This window comes from Rhinolophus ferrumequinum, chromosome 9, assembly GCF_004115265.2.
Source record: "Rhinolophus ferrumequinum isolate MPI-CBG mRhiFer1 chromosome 9, mRhiFer1_v1.p, whole genome shotgun sequence".
In the NCBI taxonomy this organism is placed as follows: Eukaryota; Metazoa; Chordata; class Mammalia; order Chiroptera; family Rhinolophidae; genus Rhinolophus; species Rhinolophus ferrumequinum.
The window spans coordinates 21,387,175-21,404,224 of NC_046292.1; the positions used below are offsets into that span (position 1 = coordinate 21,387,175).

General features: G+C 50.0%; 1 protein-coding gene across 3 annotated transcripts in view; it reads right to left on the reverse strand.

The window, feature by feature from the left end:
* The window catches only part of NKAIN1 (sodium/potassium transporting ATPase interacting 1), a 44,737-nt gene that overhangs the window by 25,730 nt on the left and 1,957 nt on the right, over positions 1-17,050 (reverse strand). Inside the window, exon 1 of one of the 3 annotated variants that reach the window (XM_033115006.1) lies at positions 10,644-10,813. The exons of the other annotated variants lie outside the window; for them this stretch is intronic. Coding sequence (XP_032970897.1) covers positions 10,644-10,790 — 147 coding nt within the window. The 5' untranslated portion in view covers positions 10,791-10,813. Of the gene's footprint in view, positions 1-10,643; positions 10,814-17,050 lie in introns of those variants that run through there. 3 annotated transcript variants of the gene reach the window in all.

Sequence of the window (17,050 nt, forward strand, 5' to 3'; positions counted from 1 at the left end):
GCTGGTCCTAAAATTCATATGGAAATGAAAGGGACCTGAAATAGCCAAAATAATCCTGAAACAGAACAAAGTTGGAGGATTTAAACTTCTTGATTTCAAAACTTACAATAAAACACGATCTGTTTTTTTTTGTTTTTGTTTTTTTTTTTAAGGAGGGCGCAGCTCAATGTGGCCCACGCGGGGATCGAACCTGCAACCTTGGTGTTATGAGCACCGTGCTCTAACCAACTGAGCTAACCGGCCATCCGATAACACTATCTTAATCAAGCCAGTGTGGTATTAACATAAGGTTATATATATAGATCAATGGAATAGAATTGAGAGTCTAAAAATAAACCCATGCATTTACAGTTAATTGATTTTCAACAGGAATTCCCAGATCATTCGATGAAGAAAGCATAGTCTTTCAAAAAATTGTGCTGGGACACCTAGCTATCCATGCAAAATAATAAAGTTGGATTCCTACCTCATACCAAATACAAAAACTAACTCAAAATAGATCACAGATCTAAATGTGAGAGCTAAAGATATAAAACTCTTAGAAGGGACCAATGGTGTAAATCTGAACGACCTTGGAATAGGCATGTCTTAGATACGACACCAAAAGCACAAGCAGCCATAGAAAAACTAGATAAATTGGACATCATCAGAATCAAAAACTTCTGATCATCAAAGGATATTATCAAGAAAGTAAAAAGTCAACCCATAGAATGGGAAAAAATATTTGCAAATCATAGATGTGATTAAGGATCTAGAAACCAGAATATATAAGAACTCTTACCATTAAACAATAAAATGATAAATAATGCAATTTTAAAAATGGGCAAAGGATTCCAAGAGAAACTTCTCCAAAGAAGATATGCAAGTGGCCAATAAGCACATGAAAAGATGTTCAACATTATTAGTCATTAGGGAAATGCAGCTCAAAACCACAATGAGATACTGTTTTACACCCACAAGGGTAGCTGAAATAGAAAATCAAATACCGACAAGTTTGGGTGTGAATGTGGAGAAAGTAGAACGCTTATGCATTGCTGTTGGGAATGTAAAATGGTGCAGCTGCTGTGGAAAACAGGCTAGTTCCTCAAAAAATTAAACATAGTTATCATATGGCCCAGCAATTCTATTCCTAGGTATGTACCTGAGAATTGAAAACAAAGTTCACACAAAACTTGTAAAGGAACGTTTCACAGCAGCATTATTTACAGCAGCCAAAAAATGGAAATAACCTAAACATTCATTAATTGATCAATGAATAAACAAAATGTGGTATGTCCAAACATGGAATATTATTCAGCCATAAAAAGAAATGAAGGGGCGACCGGATTGTTCAGTTGGTTAGAGCATGAGCTCTCAACAAAAGGGTTGCCGGTTCAATTCCCACATGGGCCAGTGGGCTGCGCCCTCCACAACTAGACTGAAGGCAACGAGCTGCCACTGAGCTGCTGGAGGAGTGGCCAGATGGCTAAGATGGTTAGAGCGCGAACTCTAAACAACAAGGTTGCCAGTTCAATTCCCGCATGGGATAGTGGTCTGCACCCCCTGCAACTAAGATTGAAAACGGCGACTGGACTTGGAGCTGAGCTGCGCCTTGGAGAAACACACTGTTCCCCAATATTCCCCAATAAAAATTTTTAAAATATTATTAAAAAAAAGAAATGAAGTACTGATACATGCCACAACATGGATGAACCTTAAAAATATTATGCTAGGTGAAATAAGCCAGAAATAATGTGGCCAGAAAGGGCCACATATTGTATGATTTCACATTGTATGATTTCACTTATATGAAATGTCCAGAATAGGCAAATCCATACAGACAGGAAGTAGATTAGTGGTAGCCAAGGGCTGGCAGGAGGGGAAATGGGTTTGAGGTTTCTTTTTGGAGGGATGAAAATGTTCTGGAGTTAAGACAGTGGTGATGGTTGCACAACTCTGTGAACATACTAAAATCCACTGAATTGTACACTTTAAAATGGTAAATTTTATGGTATGTGAATTATACCTCAAAAAAAGGAGAAGGAAAAGGAGGAGAAGAAACAACATCCCAGACACAGCTCTAGCCCTCATGGAGCTTACATTCAGTGGGGGGGGGGGAGGGCAGGTGGGCACTTGGGGGAGAGGGAACCAAACACACACACACAGCAAAATTACTGTTCTGCTAATGCTGAAGGGGTACTGAGAATGAGAGCTATGATGGAAATGGTCAAAGAAGACTTACTGGGGGAAGTGATCTGAAGGAACAGGGGTTACCACGGTAAGGAAGAGAGAGGGGAAGATTTCAGCAGAGAAACGAGCATGTGCAAAGGTCCTGTGGTGGGAGAATGCTTGGCAAGTAGAAAGACCCAGAAAAGACTCCTGTGTCTAAGGCAGCGGGAGTGAGAGGAAGCAGGGCACCAGAGGGAAGGCCTGGAAGGGCTTTTATGTCCTGTGGCCCAGTGCAAATGTGTCAGGGTTGGAGGTTGAGCAGGAAAGTAGCCTGCGGCTAGAGAGGGGGGCCCCTTTGGGTCAAGCATCATACTGAGGGTATCAGGCACCTACTACAGGGGTAAAGTGCTCCCAGTCAACATCTGGAAGGAGTTGGAAGGTCATTTTCCTGCCTGAACCACTCTTCCTGTGACCTGATAGAGACAGGAAAAAACCCAATTCCGTGACTTATTTAGTGGCACCTCCTGTACTGAAGCTCCCCGTTAGAAAATACTGAAGAAAACCAGCCTCACTGCTATGGCAACAGCAACCACTTCAGACTTCCCTCTTGACTAAAGGCCAGGTGGGGAAGTCTGCCTAGCAACAGTAGTGGGTGTCAGGAGCCCTTCCCCTGGGACTTCTGGATACCCCCCTGCCATTACCGTCCCAGCCTTGGCTCCGATCCCAGCTTCCTCATTTCTTCCAGTGGAGAATCACAGCAGCCACCAACATCTGGATAGCCCTTCACAGCTCAGTTTGTGCTTTGTGCCACCACTGTAATGTGGGATTACTAGACCCACTGGATAGATGAAGACACTGAGGTTCAGAGAGGTGATGAGGGGGCCTGCCAGCCTGCTATCCTTCCTTCTGCACTGCCCTTACTCTCCCATATGGTAAAGGTGTGTTTATCTGTACAGGTCTCTTGCTCTGACTGGTCTGCGGCGTGAAGGAACAAATGAATGGAAGGAGAGTTATCCACCCCCATCCTGTCCCCCTCTTCCTTTACAGGTAATCTACCAGTTCCGGGGCATGGGCGTGCTCCATTCTGATTTAGCCCAAGAGAGGCCTGGGGGAGGGGTCACTTGGGGCCTGTGAGAGCCTGGGAGATAAGAAGGGGTGCAGGAGATGCCCTGTGTAGGGTCCAGCCCAGGTGACTGGGTTGAAGTGTTTCCCTTCAAAATGCCTGGCTCTGAACTTGAAGACTAGTGGCTATCTTGTGCATACTTCCTCTGTGTCAGGTTGTGTGCCAAGCGCTTTGCGTGAGCCATCTTATTGAGCCCTCAAACCACGAGTGAGGGATGGGTCACCACCCCTGGTCTAGAGAGGGGAGCGCAGCCTGAGATCTCAGAGCTGGAGAGGGGCCAGAGCTGTGGCAAACCCAGGTGGGTCTGACCCCAGAACCCAGGCTCTGAACAGACACTGCAGCCCCCAGGAGATGGCCCCTGCTTGCCTCCCCATCCCCCACCCCCCAGGCTGGCTGGGAAATTGAAGGGCGGGCAGAGGAGCTGAGGAGAGCTGAGCGGAGCTGCCTCCTGCAATCACTTCCTGGCCCTGGGCCAGAAGGATGCTGGCAGAACCTGTTGGAGGAAGAGGTCCGCTATGGAAGCAAGGGTGGAAGCAGGGCCCCTCCTAAGAACTACATCCCTGCCTGATCTCCAGGCCTGGGGTTCACAGGAGGGAGGAAAGGGAAGAAGGAAGAAGCGGTTCTTAAGTGCCTACTATGTGCATATGCTAAGCATAGCACTTTACAGATGGCATTTCATTTTATCCCCAGAATGACACTAAGAGATAAAAGCTAACACTTATTATATGCCAAGTATCTCTTGAATGCTTAGCAGGCTTTGATTCATTTAACCCTCACAGAAAACATGCCAGGTAGAGACTGAGATCATCCTCGCTTTGCACCTGGGAAAACTGAAGCATCAAGAAGAGAAGTAACTTGTCCAAGGACGGTCACGTGGCTGATAGCGATTTGAACCAGGTCTTCTGGTCCCAGGGTCCATGAGGAACAGACATACTATCCTGCTAGGGGAGTACTGTCCCCATTTTCCAGAGGGGGAGAGTGAGGCCCTTTCTTGAGGTCACCAGGTGTCAGAGTGGGGTTTAAACCCCATCTCCTGGGAATGTCTATGGCATTGTGACTTATTTAGTGGCACTTCCTGGACTGATGGGCCCCTTTGCCACTGCTCCCCACCAGCTCCTGCCTGGAAACATCAAGACCGTGGGAACAGCTCTAGCTGTAGACTGCTGCCCACGGCCACCCAGAACTGAGCAGAGGAGCAGGCTGCTTCCACTCATGTGGGGGTGTTTATTTTTGGTCAGCGTATTTTTGTCTGAAATCACACATCCAAGTGCATCCTTTCCAGAAACAGCATCAACCCGCTTCTGAGAACAGTCCATGTAGGGCCCCAATGCCAGGCATCGGATTGGACCCAACAGGCCTCACTGCCTCCCCGGGCCTTTGTGTACCGGTCTGTCCAAACAAAGGGTTGGAGAGATGTTCTCTGGGGACTCTCTGCCCAGGCGCTTCCCCCCAGCATGGCCCAGGCGTCATGGTTTTGTGCCTTCTGGACATGCCGTCCTCCAAGAGCCTGCTCGATTCCTGCAGCCATAACATTCTAAGCACTAAGTGCCAGGTGCTGTGCTGAGTGCTTTCCATGGATTCTCACATTAAGTTTGCTCAGCAGCCCTAAGAGGCAGGTACAATCACCTGCATTTTACAGATGAAAAAGCTGCGCTCGCATTCCTGAGGAGTAGCAGAAGCAGGACGTCTCACCATGGCCTGGAGCAGGAGCAAGTCCATGGATAGCACCATGGCCCCCACCCCACCCCCTAGTCCTGTCCCATCAGGCCCTGGGTGCCAACCAGCGCAGCCTGTCACAGCTGACAACCATGGTGCGATGACCAGGATGGGCCCCAGACAGCCTCTCACTTTGGTGGGGGCCCTGTGTCGCTGGTGGCCTATCTTGGAGATGACAGCTAGCAGTAGCTTGGGGACAGCAGCCTACTGAGAGCTCATGGGGCTTCAAACAGCAGACAGGCGGTGACAGGCTGCAGCAGCTGGAATCACCTGAGGCAGATCGGGCACCTGGGAGTCTGCCTGCACCCTACACCAAGTCCACACCCTTCTCGGACATTGGAGGTCTTTAGGACCATGGCAAGAGTGCCCGTAGAGCACCGTCTATCTAAATATTTAAGTTATGAACCAAGCTAACAAACTCGAACCAAGCTAACAAACTCGTCAATAAAATATGTTCTATCTTCTCACGTAAGCATGCTGGGCTGGAAGGCCAGGCAGTGAGTTTAGAGGACACTAGCGTCTTCCAGCCCCAGCCAGCATTCCCACTTCTGGCTCCCTTCTGCGCAGGGGCCTCATGCGCAGGTCTGGACACGGTGTAGGCAACATCCATGCCTGCCCCCTCCCCCACACAGGTGGCCTTTGTCCCTGGGGCCTGGGGCTGCACGCACCAGCCATCCTCTGGAGAAGCCCTAGCAGGTCCTGAAAGTGGGCTTGGGGCTGACTGGACAGGGGCCTCTGCAGTCTTTCCTGGGCAAACTGGTGAATTATCACTGGAGACATGCTCCAAAAGCAGAGTCTAAGGCCACACAGGTGCCTGGGCTCTGGCAGCAGCCCAGGTGGATGAAGAGAGCTCACGATTTAGTGTCAGGAATCCCGGCAAACTGCAGCTCTGCCACATGCTTGCTGTGACTGTGGTCCAGTGAATTCCCCTCTTGGGTCCCATTTGCTCATCTGTAAAGTAGGGATGACAGTTTCTGCCTGGTAGGGTTGCAGTGAGGAGTAAATGCAGTAAGGTCTGCGCAAAGGTTCGTGCCTTGTTTGCAGACTATTCAACTCCACACTGACCACTCTAAGAAGCTCTCTAAGAAGCGCTCTCTGCAACGCCCAGATCCGTCACCACCTTCTTCTCCTGTATGGCACCAGCTATATCCCAGCACAACCACTGAGCCCACCGGGTCAGGGACTGTGCCTCCCACACCAGTGAGCCCTCTGCACCTAGCACAGTGCCTGGCCCAGAGTAAGCAGGAATGAATATCTGACTGGCTGAGTAAACAAGAAGCTTTGTGATTATTTGCCTGGGCTTTCTGCCTGCTTCTGGGGTTCATTCAAGCATCACACATTCACTGAGGGCCTTCTGAGGTCCAGATGGCTCAGACACCTCTCCAGGCCTCACAGAGCTCCCAGTCCAGGGAGAGAGACTCTATGTAGAAATAGGACCAAATTCCAACAGTGTGATGCCTGCCGTAATGGAGGCCGTGGGGGAAAGGTGTTGCCAGAGTCCGAAGGAAGACCTCAATGTGTGGTGGGGGTGCAGGAGTGCAGAGAAGCTCCAAAGAGGAAATAATGGGTTAGCCGGGCTTAAAGAGACACAGAAAGGAAGGGGCTAGAATGGCACATGCAAAGGCACTGGGGTGTGCGGTGCAGCTGATGTGCTTACATCATGTGATCTGAACTCAGGGGACTGGAGCTGGTGAGTATTAGGGTTGGCAGGCCAGCAAGACAGTCCAGGATCCCCCTGGCCAGGCCACTAATTCTCAACGTGTGGTCCCCAGACCAGCGGCACCAGCAGCACCTTGGAACTTGCTAGAAATGCAAATTCTCAGACCCCACCTCACACCTACTGAATCAGAAACTCAGGACAAGGTACAAAAATGTTTATTTTAACAAGCCCTCTAGCTGATTCGGATGCACGCCAAAGTTTGAGGCCTCCCCACCCCCAACCTCCGTTAGACTTCCTCCTGAAGGCAACAAGGGGCCATGAACAGGTTGTAAACAGGGGAGGGACGATGGCACGTTACTATGATCACTGGCGGCCAGTCTGATGAGGGTGGCAAGTCTCACATCCGAAAGGTGGCCTCATGTGGACTGTCGTCTCCCGCTGGACAGAGCTGCTGTGTATGACAGAACTATCTCCACTCGTGAGGGGAGGGACCACTGGGAAGTCAGAGACCCCTGCTGGGCACAGGGCCTGTTGCCAGGGTGACCACCTGTCACTGGGAGAAAGGGAGCAGCGCCTTACAGAGGGTCAGTGAAGGGGAGCTGGTTATCATGGCAACCTCCCCTCAGGTGGGACAGAGTATATATGGGAAGAAGAAAACCTGGTTGTGCCAGGTACCCCATTTCCATTCCCAGGAGGGAGCCCCACTGATTGCATCTAGCCCATCATCCCTTCTTCTGTCCATTTGGGCCCCAGGTGGCAGTTTCCTCCCTTCCCCATCGTGAAGCCACACCCTCCTTGTCACAGCCTAAGGGCTGGGGGCCTGTCTCCTTGGTTATAGCCAGGGCTTCTGTATCCATGGTGACCTTCTCTCCAGAGGCCCGAGACCCTCATCTGCCAGGCCTTCACTTTCCTTTGCCAAGGCTGGTTCTGGGAGCAGTGACCCAGATCAGAGGCAGGGCCCTTCCACTCTCTCTTCAACTGACACAGAGTGAGAAAAAGAGGGACAAGAAGATTCAACAAGTTATCTGCAACCAGGAGGTGGATGCAGAAGGCCATATTCAACAGTTTTCAAGGCCCAACAAGGAACATCAGAACAACTCAGACCCAAACTGAAGCTCAGAAGAGAGAAAACCACACCCTCGAACATGTTGTTAACAGAGCACAAAGCAAAGGGTTCTAGAGTCCAAAAGGCCTGGCTTTGAGTCCTGCACCAATAGTGTAATCTTGGGCAGGTTTTGTCACTTCCTGAGCCTCAGTGTCCTCACCTGTACCCAGGAGCTAATAGTATCTACCTCCAAGGGTTCCTGCATGATTTGAGGAAACGCATCTGAAGTGAGAATCGCGATGCCTGGCACCTCCCTGTGTCTGGTCTTCCTGCGACTCAGGGAGGGGGGAGGAGCGGTTCATGGGTGACTGCTGTCTGCTGCAGGGACACCTGGTGGGGAAGTGCAGTGGCTCTGTAGTCAGAGACACTCTACAAACATTGACTGCTGTACTATTATTACTACTAACCACCTGGGCTTGGAGTCCTGCCTGGGAAATTGCTTCCTCCCTGTAATTTACATTTTCTATTCTCACAGTAGTCTTCATTCACTACAACCTGACACAGAGATGTTTTCTAGAAAGCAGGAGCCACGAGCTTCATAGTTTTCCTGCAATGTCTGGTCCAGGCCCTGGCAGGGAGCATCCAAGAAACACAGCATGGAAGGGACTTGGAAACCATCTAACTTAGTGTGCGAGGCAAAAAGCCCTCCTCCCTAGCCTTACAGAGCTTGAGCGCCTCCGGGGACGATGTCCTTATTTCCTGCTGAAGATGGACGGGTGCCCAGGACTTTAGGGAGGCTGAGTTCCATGGGGTGAGCAGGAGCTGAACGGGCAGCTGCAGGAGTTGGGGTTACAGGGAACCCCGGGGCCACCCCCCAAGCCCTAGCAGCCCCCCTTCTCCTCCCACTGAGAGCTGATAAAAGGAGTTGTTCTAATTATGCTCTAATTGCTTTCTTCCAGGCAGTTTCTCTGGAGCCAAGGAGTTCAGAGTTCATGAATAAATGAAGAGGGAGGAAACGGGAAGGGATGTTTATTGATCCACAAATCTCTACGTGCCAGTGTCTGTTCCACAAATGCTTAGGCATGGAGCTGTGTGCAGTTTTGAATACAAACATACAAACATACACACCACAGCCCCAAAACCTCGCTTCAAAGAGCTAGTTAGGGGTAAAAAGGAAAGAAGTGCCCTACATTGGTTTTGGGTTCCAGTCCCAACTCTGCCACTGACTGGCACTGTGGTTTTGGGGAGATCCTCGTTTTCCCAGCTGTACAGAGTTGGGGTGAAGGTAATGTCTCACAGCCACTCAGAAAACGCAGACTTCAGGATGTCAATGGGGGAATCATCCAGCTGGATAGAACCCTGGGCTGGCCCAGGTGGGCGCTATCACCCTCAGATTGCTCTTTCAGCCAGATGCCTCATTCCCTAAGAGGTGGCCAAGCCACAGGGGACTCCAGGAAAGTGGTGGAAGGGACCCCTACATCTCTCCATGCTGGCAGGACAGTGGGTGGGGAAGATCAGGGGCTTTGGACTCCGATGCCTGCTCAGCCACTCACCAGCTGTGAGGCCCTGGGCAAGTCACTTGAGCTTCTTGAGCCTCAGTTACTTCATCTGTTAAATGGGAATAACAGACTATATGTTACAAAGGTTTACCCAAGGCATATAATGGCCTTAACTGAGTGCCTGGCATATAGTATTTGGCAAGTGGTGGTTGTGATTACCAATATTATAAACATTGTATAAAATACTATATACCTGCAAGGTATAGACTGGTGCCTTCATTACAGATGAAGAAACAAAGGCAGAGAGGTCATGCAACTTTCCCCAGATCATGCATTAAGTGTCAGGATTTGAACCCAGGCCCATCTGACCCTGACGCTTCTGTGCTCCAGTCTTGCATCTCCACTGTGTCTAATTGGTCTGGTCTCCAAGAGCTGGCACATAGTAAGTGTCCATAATAATACACTGAGTGACAGAGAAATGTAGATTAAAAAATGAGTATAATAACAGGCTTTGCTTCCAGTGACCAGGGTAAGGGTGGGTTGATAGAGTTAGAATGAGACCAAAATTTCCTTCAAGGTCAAAGGAAAATGTTGGGTCTGAGGGACCCCCTGGGATCCTTGGAGGCTGGGGCCAGACCAGGTGGGATAATGGGGATCCTTGATACGTGCTTGTGTAAGAAAATCTTTTTACCCCTTCATGACCTCCACTAAGAAGCCAAAGTCAGGACTCCTGGCTTTGGCAGTAGCCAGAACCTGCTCTGCCACTGCCTTGCTGTGTGACTTCGGCAAATGATTTCAGCTCTCTGAGCCTCAGAGCCCTCATCTAGAAAGTGGGGGTAACACCGGTCCACCTCTGGGGCTGCTGTGAGGGTGACAGATGACACGTGTGAGGCCATATGCTAGAGGTTGGGAGTGGGCGCCTGGAGTCAGACTGCTTAGGTTTGTATCCCAGCTCTGCCACTGCCTGCAGCCACAGGTTCTGCTTCCGTAAAACTGTGTCCACTACAGAGGGGTGTAGTGAGGGTGAAAGAGCCACTACAGGTGAAGCACTTACAAAAGCAGGCGGGGAGGGAAGTGCCAGTACATCTCCTTTATTAGACTACACCATGTGCAGAGAGCTTGCAGTTCATTTCCCATATGGGGAAACAGAGCCCCAGAGAGAGGTGAGGACTTGTCCAAGGTCCCAGAGCCAGTGCACGGCAGAGCCAGGCCTGGTATGGGGAGCTGGCTGTACACAGGACCCCCTGTCTAAACCTCAGTTTGCATGGGTGACCACAAGACCATTCATAGCACCTGGGCCATCCTGCTCAAGGCTTGAGGACTCTGGCAGGGGTGTGGGCAGGGCCACGGCTGAAGCTCCCCTCTCCAGTATTCCCTAGTGGCTCCACGGCTGGCTCAAACCAGGAGGGTGTGTCAGAGGATAGGGAGGATTGATCCGCCCTCCTGGCCCACCTGGCAGCCCGTCCACTCCAGGGCTGGCTGCAGAGGCCTGAGAAACAATCCAGCGGCCCGGACCGGAACACCATTTGTCAGCCCTGCATGGTGGTGGCGGGCTCGTCTCCATGGCAACAGTGCAGTGTGAAGGCATCCTGGCATCATTAGGGAGCGCGCTGAGTAGTATAAACAGAGGCTGCAGTAGATTACACGCCTATTATGAGCAGTCTCGGGCTCTGAGCACTGGTAATTACGCCTAATTGTGCATTTAATTGTGTAATTGAAAACCCACATCTCTGGTTCAGGCTGGGGCTGCAGAACCTAAGCCCCCCTCCAAAAAAAAAAAAAGAGGCTTAGGAGCCATCCTACCCTGAAAATCCCAGGGCTGCCTCCCCTTCTAGGACAAGGGGTAGCCAGAGAGAGCACGGCGGTAAAGTGCCTGTGGACTCCCCTGTCTCCTATTTCCTGTGCCAGTAGCTTAGCCAGGCTCTGTGATTTGGGGTGATGGGTGGGAGGAACATGCTTATGGCAAAGGGACATGGTAAGAGCACAAAAATGCTCACAATTTTCATTATTCACGATAGATAGCATTTTGTGCTATGGCCAGTGCCCTGTCAGGACCCAGAACCAGCATCTGGTGATTCCAAGGGACCTGGATCATCGTTAGAGCCACTACTCGTCCAAGTGGTCATCCAGCCTATATAGAAATTCTAAATCGCTGCCAGAGACGGGGAACTTACCACCTGATCGTCAGTCTGTCACTGCAGAGCCTCTATAGACAGTTGGAAACCACTCTCTCCTCCATTCCCCAGTGTCACAGGCTGGAAAAAATGAGGACCAGAGAGACGTAGGGCCAGCTCAAAGTTACACAGCAAGTGAGTACCAGAACCCTGGGATTCTGACTTGTAGCTCAGGGCATATTTTGTACCTTAAGGTGACTCCGTACCTAGAATTGTGCCCAGCATTTTGTGGGTGCTTCACAAATATTTGCTGAATGTAACTCTGGGTAGGGTTAGCTGGTAGCAACTCTTACTCTCTGACCCAACGGTATTTAGTCTTTCTGGAGTTCAGGAAGCTTACCTGGGGTGGCCAGCAATTACTTAGTGATGGATTAGAACGTCCCACTCTGAACCTCTGTGGTCTGAGACTTGATTTTTACAACCAAACATGCCACGTGGGTATTTGGGATGGAACAGTACTGACACTCATTCAAACAGACAGATGGCGGAAAGATGTCACCCAGGTGTAAAGCCTGCGGCAGGCCATCAAAGGCAGGAGTCTCCTCCTCTCCCCAGAGCCTGATACTCCCATCAGTCACTGCTGCCTGCAGCAAGGAGGGCTGATGTGGTAGCAGCTCTGATCTTCACCTGGGAAAGGATGCAACTCGTTGATGACTTAGCTGAAGGAGCCTCTCGAGATGATGAGCCTTCCCTTTACAGAGGGGGACACAGAACGCCAAACCTTCCTCTCTGATTCCCTCTGAGTCCTGGGCTCTGTAACCTAGAGCTGTCCCTGAATTATCAGACCATCCTTACTACAGCCCCATGAGGGTGTGCTATTATTCCCATATTACAGAAGAGAAGACCGAGGGATAGTCAAGGCCAAGGCCACAGATTTTGCAGAACCTCTACTCCAACCTGGGCCTTCTACTGGTTGAAAAAGGGGACATGTCCTATGTCCTACCCCACAGTATTCAGATTCAGTGCTTTCTCATTTCTGGGGCATTCAAGAGTGTGAACCCTTTGTGAGCTCCTACTCAGCATATCTTATCTCAAAGGAGCCTCCACAACTCTCTGAAGTACATTATTACTAACCCGATTTAGAGACATGCAGGTGGACGTTCAGAGAGGTTAAGTGTCTTGCCCCAGGTCACCCAGCTACAAAGAGGCAGAGATGGAACTCCAACCCCAGCATGACCCCAAAGCCCAAGCTCTTCGCAGTCAACCTCCTTGCCTCAGGATTTGCCCGTGGCTTTGACAGGCAGGGGCCAGGAGGTCAGGGGAACTGATAAAAACCTGCAACCACAGTTACAGCTCTTTGAAAACCTCGGTGCTCATTGGCAGAAGCAGGTCTCAGGGAGGCTTGCTTTGCTGCCTGAGACTCTCCCGCCGTCTCCAAATCACTGTCCTTCTCCTTCTCCAGATCAAGGCGGGAGGCCAAGGGCACTGGGCTGGGATCCCTTGGATCAAAGCCAGCTCCACTCCCTGTGGTCTGGAAGTAGCTTTGAAAAAACACATCTCTGGTCTCAGCCTGCTCTCCCATCACCCACTCCTCTCTGAAGCTAGAGAAGACTTCAATGATTAGCGCTGACCATTTCCACTTGGTCCAGATTTTACATCTGTTCTCACATCCTTTCCATTTGATCACACATCTGAGGCCTAGCCTGTATCTTCTGTTTCCTTGGGAACAAATCACTTCGTTCTTTTGAGCCTCAGTATGGCCATCAGTAAATGGGTATAAAAACCATCGAGTTGTTATGAGGGATGGTAAGTCTTCAACACTGGTTAATTTCTTTCCTGGGTAACTTTTTCTCAACCTGCATCATAATTTCCTTAAACCCAACACAAGCCTTGCGGTGAGCAGAAATGGGGATAGTGTGGGGGAGGGAGCATTTGGACAAGCAGCTCAGAAGATCTGGCATCTAGTAACAACCCCTACCGCTGAGAAAAGATTTAGATTTCTCCTTCTCCATCTGCTTTCACATGCAGCAATCCCACCATCCTACAGGGGGAGCAATGGGGCATGCAAGGTAGAAGCTAGAATTCCTAGATCTGGGTTTGAATCCTTGTTCTGTGGCCACGAATAAACCGGATAGTAACAAGAGAGAGGTATATAAAGTGCTTAGCACGGTGCCTGGCTCAAAGCTGATTGACCAAATGAAAGGAAGTTGTTTATTATTATTATTGTTGTTATTATTTCCCACTGAACCATACATTTTACATATGAAGAAACTAAGACCTGGGGGCCGGCCCGGTGGCTCAGGTAGTTGGAGCTCTGTGCTCCTAACTCCGAAGGCTGCCGATTCAATTCCCACATGGGCCAGTGGGCTCTCAACCACAAGGTTGCCGGTTCGACTCCTCAACTCCCACAAGGGATGGTGGGCTCCGCCCCCTGCAACTAAGATTGAACACAGCACCTTGAGCTGAGCTGCACCCTCCACAACTAAGATTGAAAGGACAACTTGACTTGGAAATAAAATCCTGGAAGTACACACGTTCCCCAATAAAGTCCTGTTCCCCTTCCCCAATTAAAAAAAAAAAAAGAAACTAAGACCTGAAGAGTTTATGAGAATGACTCTGATCACTAAATCTCTAATTCAGGCAGTGACTTGTCCAAGCCATAAGGCAAATAACAACTAGCCACTGGGAGCAGGTCCCCTGGGCCACGCACAGCACTGGGTGCCGTCTGGGCACTGTCTCATGGACTCCCCCAAATTGCCACGGGGTAGGCTATTGTCCTGATTACTTTATAGGAGCGAAGCAAAGACTCTAAGAGGGTAAAGGACTTTCTAGAAATCACAAAGCAAGGCAGCAAAGCAAGGCAGCAATGTCTGTCTGACCCCAGAGGTTTGGTCTTATCTCCTACCTATCCACCCACCCCTGCAAAAAAGCAGAACCAGGGCCATCCCTTGGCCCCTGGAAGCTCCCTTCTTCATTCCACCTTGCTCTGCCCACATCATAAGGGTTTTGAGGGGCGTTTGGCCTCAGTCTGTCCATCTGCAAAAGGGGAAGTTGATCATCCCAGCCCCCACCTGTCCAAATAGTATGAGGAACAAACAGGGTCAGTGGCCCGAACAATTTCATGCTCCAAACTCGGAAGCCTGGCTCAAGGACCTGAAGCACCCAGACAAGAGCCAGACCCTCCCCAGGAAGCCATGAGCTTGCAGACGCAGCTGCTTCCGAGCACAGGCCCCTGCAGGAGCCATCTCCCTCCGGTCTTCACCATCGCCACGGCTAATAAGGACATCAATCAGGTTGACCACGTTTCACACCATTACTCGCAGCTCAGCAGGAAGTTCCTATTTCCCCCCTCACCGGACACCTTCCACAATGCAAAGAGCTTTCCAGAAGGGAAGAGAATGAAGCCAACATTTTTCTGAGTGCCTACTGTGTGCACGGCAACTGGCTCAGGCCTTTTGACAACTTTGTGAGGTAGGGCTGACTCTCTTTGACAGAGGAAGAAACTGGGGTCCAGAGGAGTGAATGCATGTGTCCAAGGCCACGCAAAGCTGGGACAAGAACCACCACAGCAGGGATTGTATCAGTGAGCACCAACTGGCTCACAGTGCCAGGCATGGGCACGGTTCCATTGAAATATTACCATTTTCATTTTCAGATGAGGAAACTGAGGCTTGAAGCAATGAAGAGGCCTGTCTGAGATCCCGCACCGCTTAAAGGGGAGCAGCAGAGTGGCACAGGGAGGACAGGGTGGCTCTCTGTTCAGGCAGAAGCGTGCTCGCATCATGGTGCCGTCACTCACTTAGTGATCGCAGGCAAACATCATTACCTCTCTGAGCCTCAATTTCCTCATCTGTGAAAGGGGATAATAACATCTCTCCCATTGGGTGGAATAACAATGAGAAGGATAAAAACGGTACAATAGCTACCGTTTATCGACCATTTAACACGTACCAGGCACTTTGCCAAGCACTTTACATATGTAGGCTCATTTGGTTAAATGAGGTAATGCATATAAAGTGCTTAGCGCAGGACTCCAGAAATGAGAGTGACGATGATGATGATGAAGAAATGGATGATGACTCCCTAGGGCAAATCTCCTAGGTTCATCTTCTTACGGGAAGAATAGGGTGGCCTGTAAGGTTTCAGGAAGGAGGTGGACCAGGAAAGAAGGGCAGGGTCTGGGGAGAGAAAGGGCAACACATAAAAACCAGGGAGTGACCAGCATTAATAACGTTAAGATGATACACCAAATAGAAGCCAGGAAAGTAAAGGACCCAATATATTCTACAGGACGGAACCAGACCGAGATGCACCCAAACCTCCAGGCCAGCCCAGAACTCCTCCCAGAGTCCCAGTTGGGCAGAACTGGCAGGACCCTAGACACACAGACCAGTGGTTCTTCCCCTTTTACAAATAGAAAACCTGAGGCTTGGGGAAATGACTTGCCCAAGTTTACAGGATGTCAGTGGCAGAGCTGGGCTTGAATCCAGGCCTCGTACCGCTCAGCTGAGTGCCCGATACCTGCTGCTTCCCACAAAGGAAGAGTGCAGGGGGCACCTGAATATGTTTGGGCCACAATTGCACAGAAGCATCCCATGGTATATATACATTAAGATCATCACAATAAAAAGTTATAGTTTATTGAACCTCACTCTGTTCCTGGCACAGTGCTAAGTTCATTATATGCATTTAATCCTTACAACAACCCTAAAAATTGGGAACTGTTTATATTATTTCTATTTAACAGATGACAACACTGTGGCTTGGAAAGGGTAAGCAATTTGCCTAAGATCACACAGCTAGGAAGTGACAGTCAGGACTCAAACCCAGGTCTGTCCTGTCAAACTCTAGAGCCTTTTCCCTATACTGTCCATCTGCATGGGACAACCCCCACCTGCTTCTCCTAATCTCCAGTACACCCTCTCCCCCTGCTCCCCCACTCAAAGCAAGTCTATGCCAACTGCAGAAGAGTGTTTGGAACTGACCGGTTTTACTGGAATTCTCAAACCCCATTCGCAAAAGAAAAATGACACAGTTCCTTTGTCAAGTTTTCAGCTGAGAAACTACCAGCCTTTCCCTCCTCTGCCCCTTTCCATTGGATGAGAAAACAGGCTCCCTTCTCTCTGGAATGATGTCAGGCTGGGGAACTCCAGCATCCGGGAGCACATTATGGAAGCTGCCAGGCAGCTGAGGCTCCTGAAGGTTAGTGACCGCTGAGGGTTACCGACAGCTGGGCAATCAGCTCAGACAGAGCAACAGAGCCAAGAGACATGTTTCCAAGCCCGTCCTCGGAGCAGCTCCCCCAATTATCTCATGTAACCCTTACAAGCTGCCCAAAGCCACCTAGCTGACATCGGAGACTCAAGAATCCCAGCCCGGTCATGTCTAACTCCAGAGCCCCTTGTGCTGGTGAACCCTCTAAGTGGAAAGGTGGGTTTAGCTTACCTGGGGAGAGCTATGGAGACAGGTGAGGGGGAGCCGACCTTCACCACCTTCATGTCTCTATAGAATAGGAAGTACCTCCCCAGGAACCCCTGACTTATCAAAGAACAGAGGGTGCTAGTCAGGGGCCTGGCTTCAAAGCCTGGCTCCTAACTGGGGAACTCTGGAACTTTACAGGGTCATTATGAAGATTTAATGAGTCAACCCATGGAAAAGTGCTCATAAGGGTACCCAGCACCTAGTAAATGCTCCCCAAAGCTAACCATTGTTATCATCATCCACGGAGAATGAGCACGGGACAAG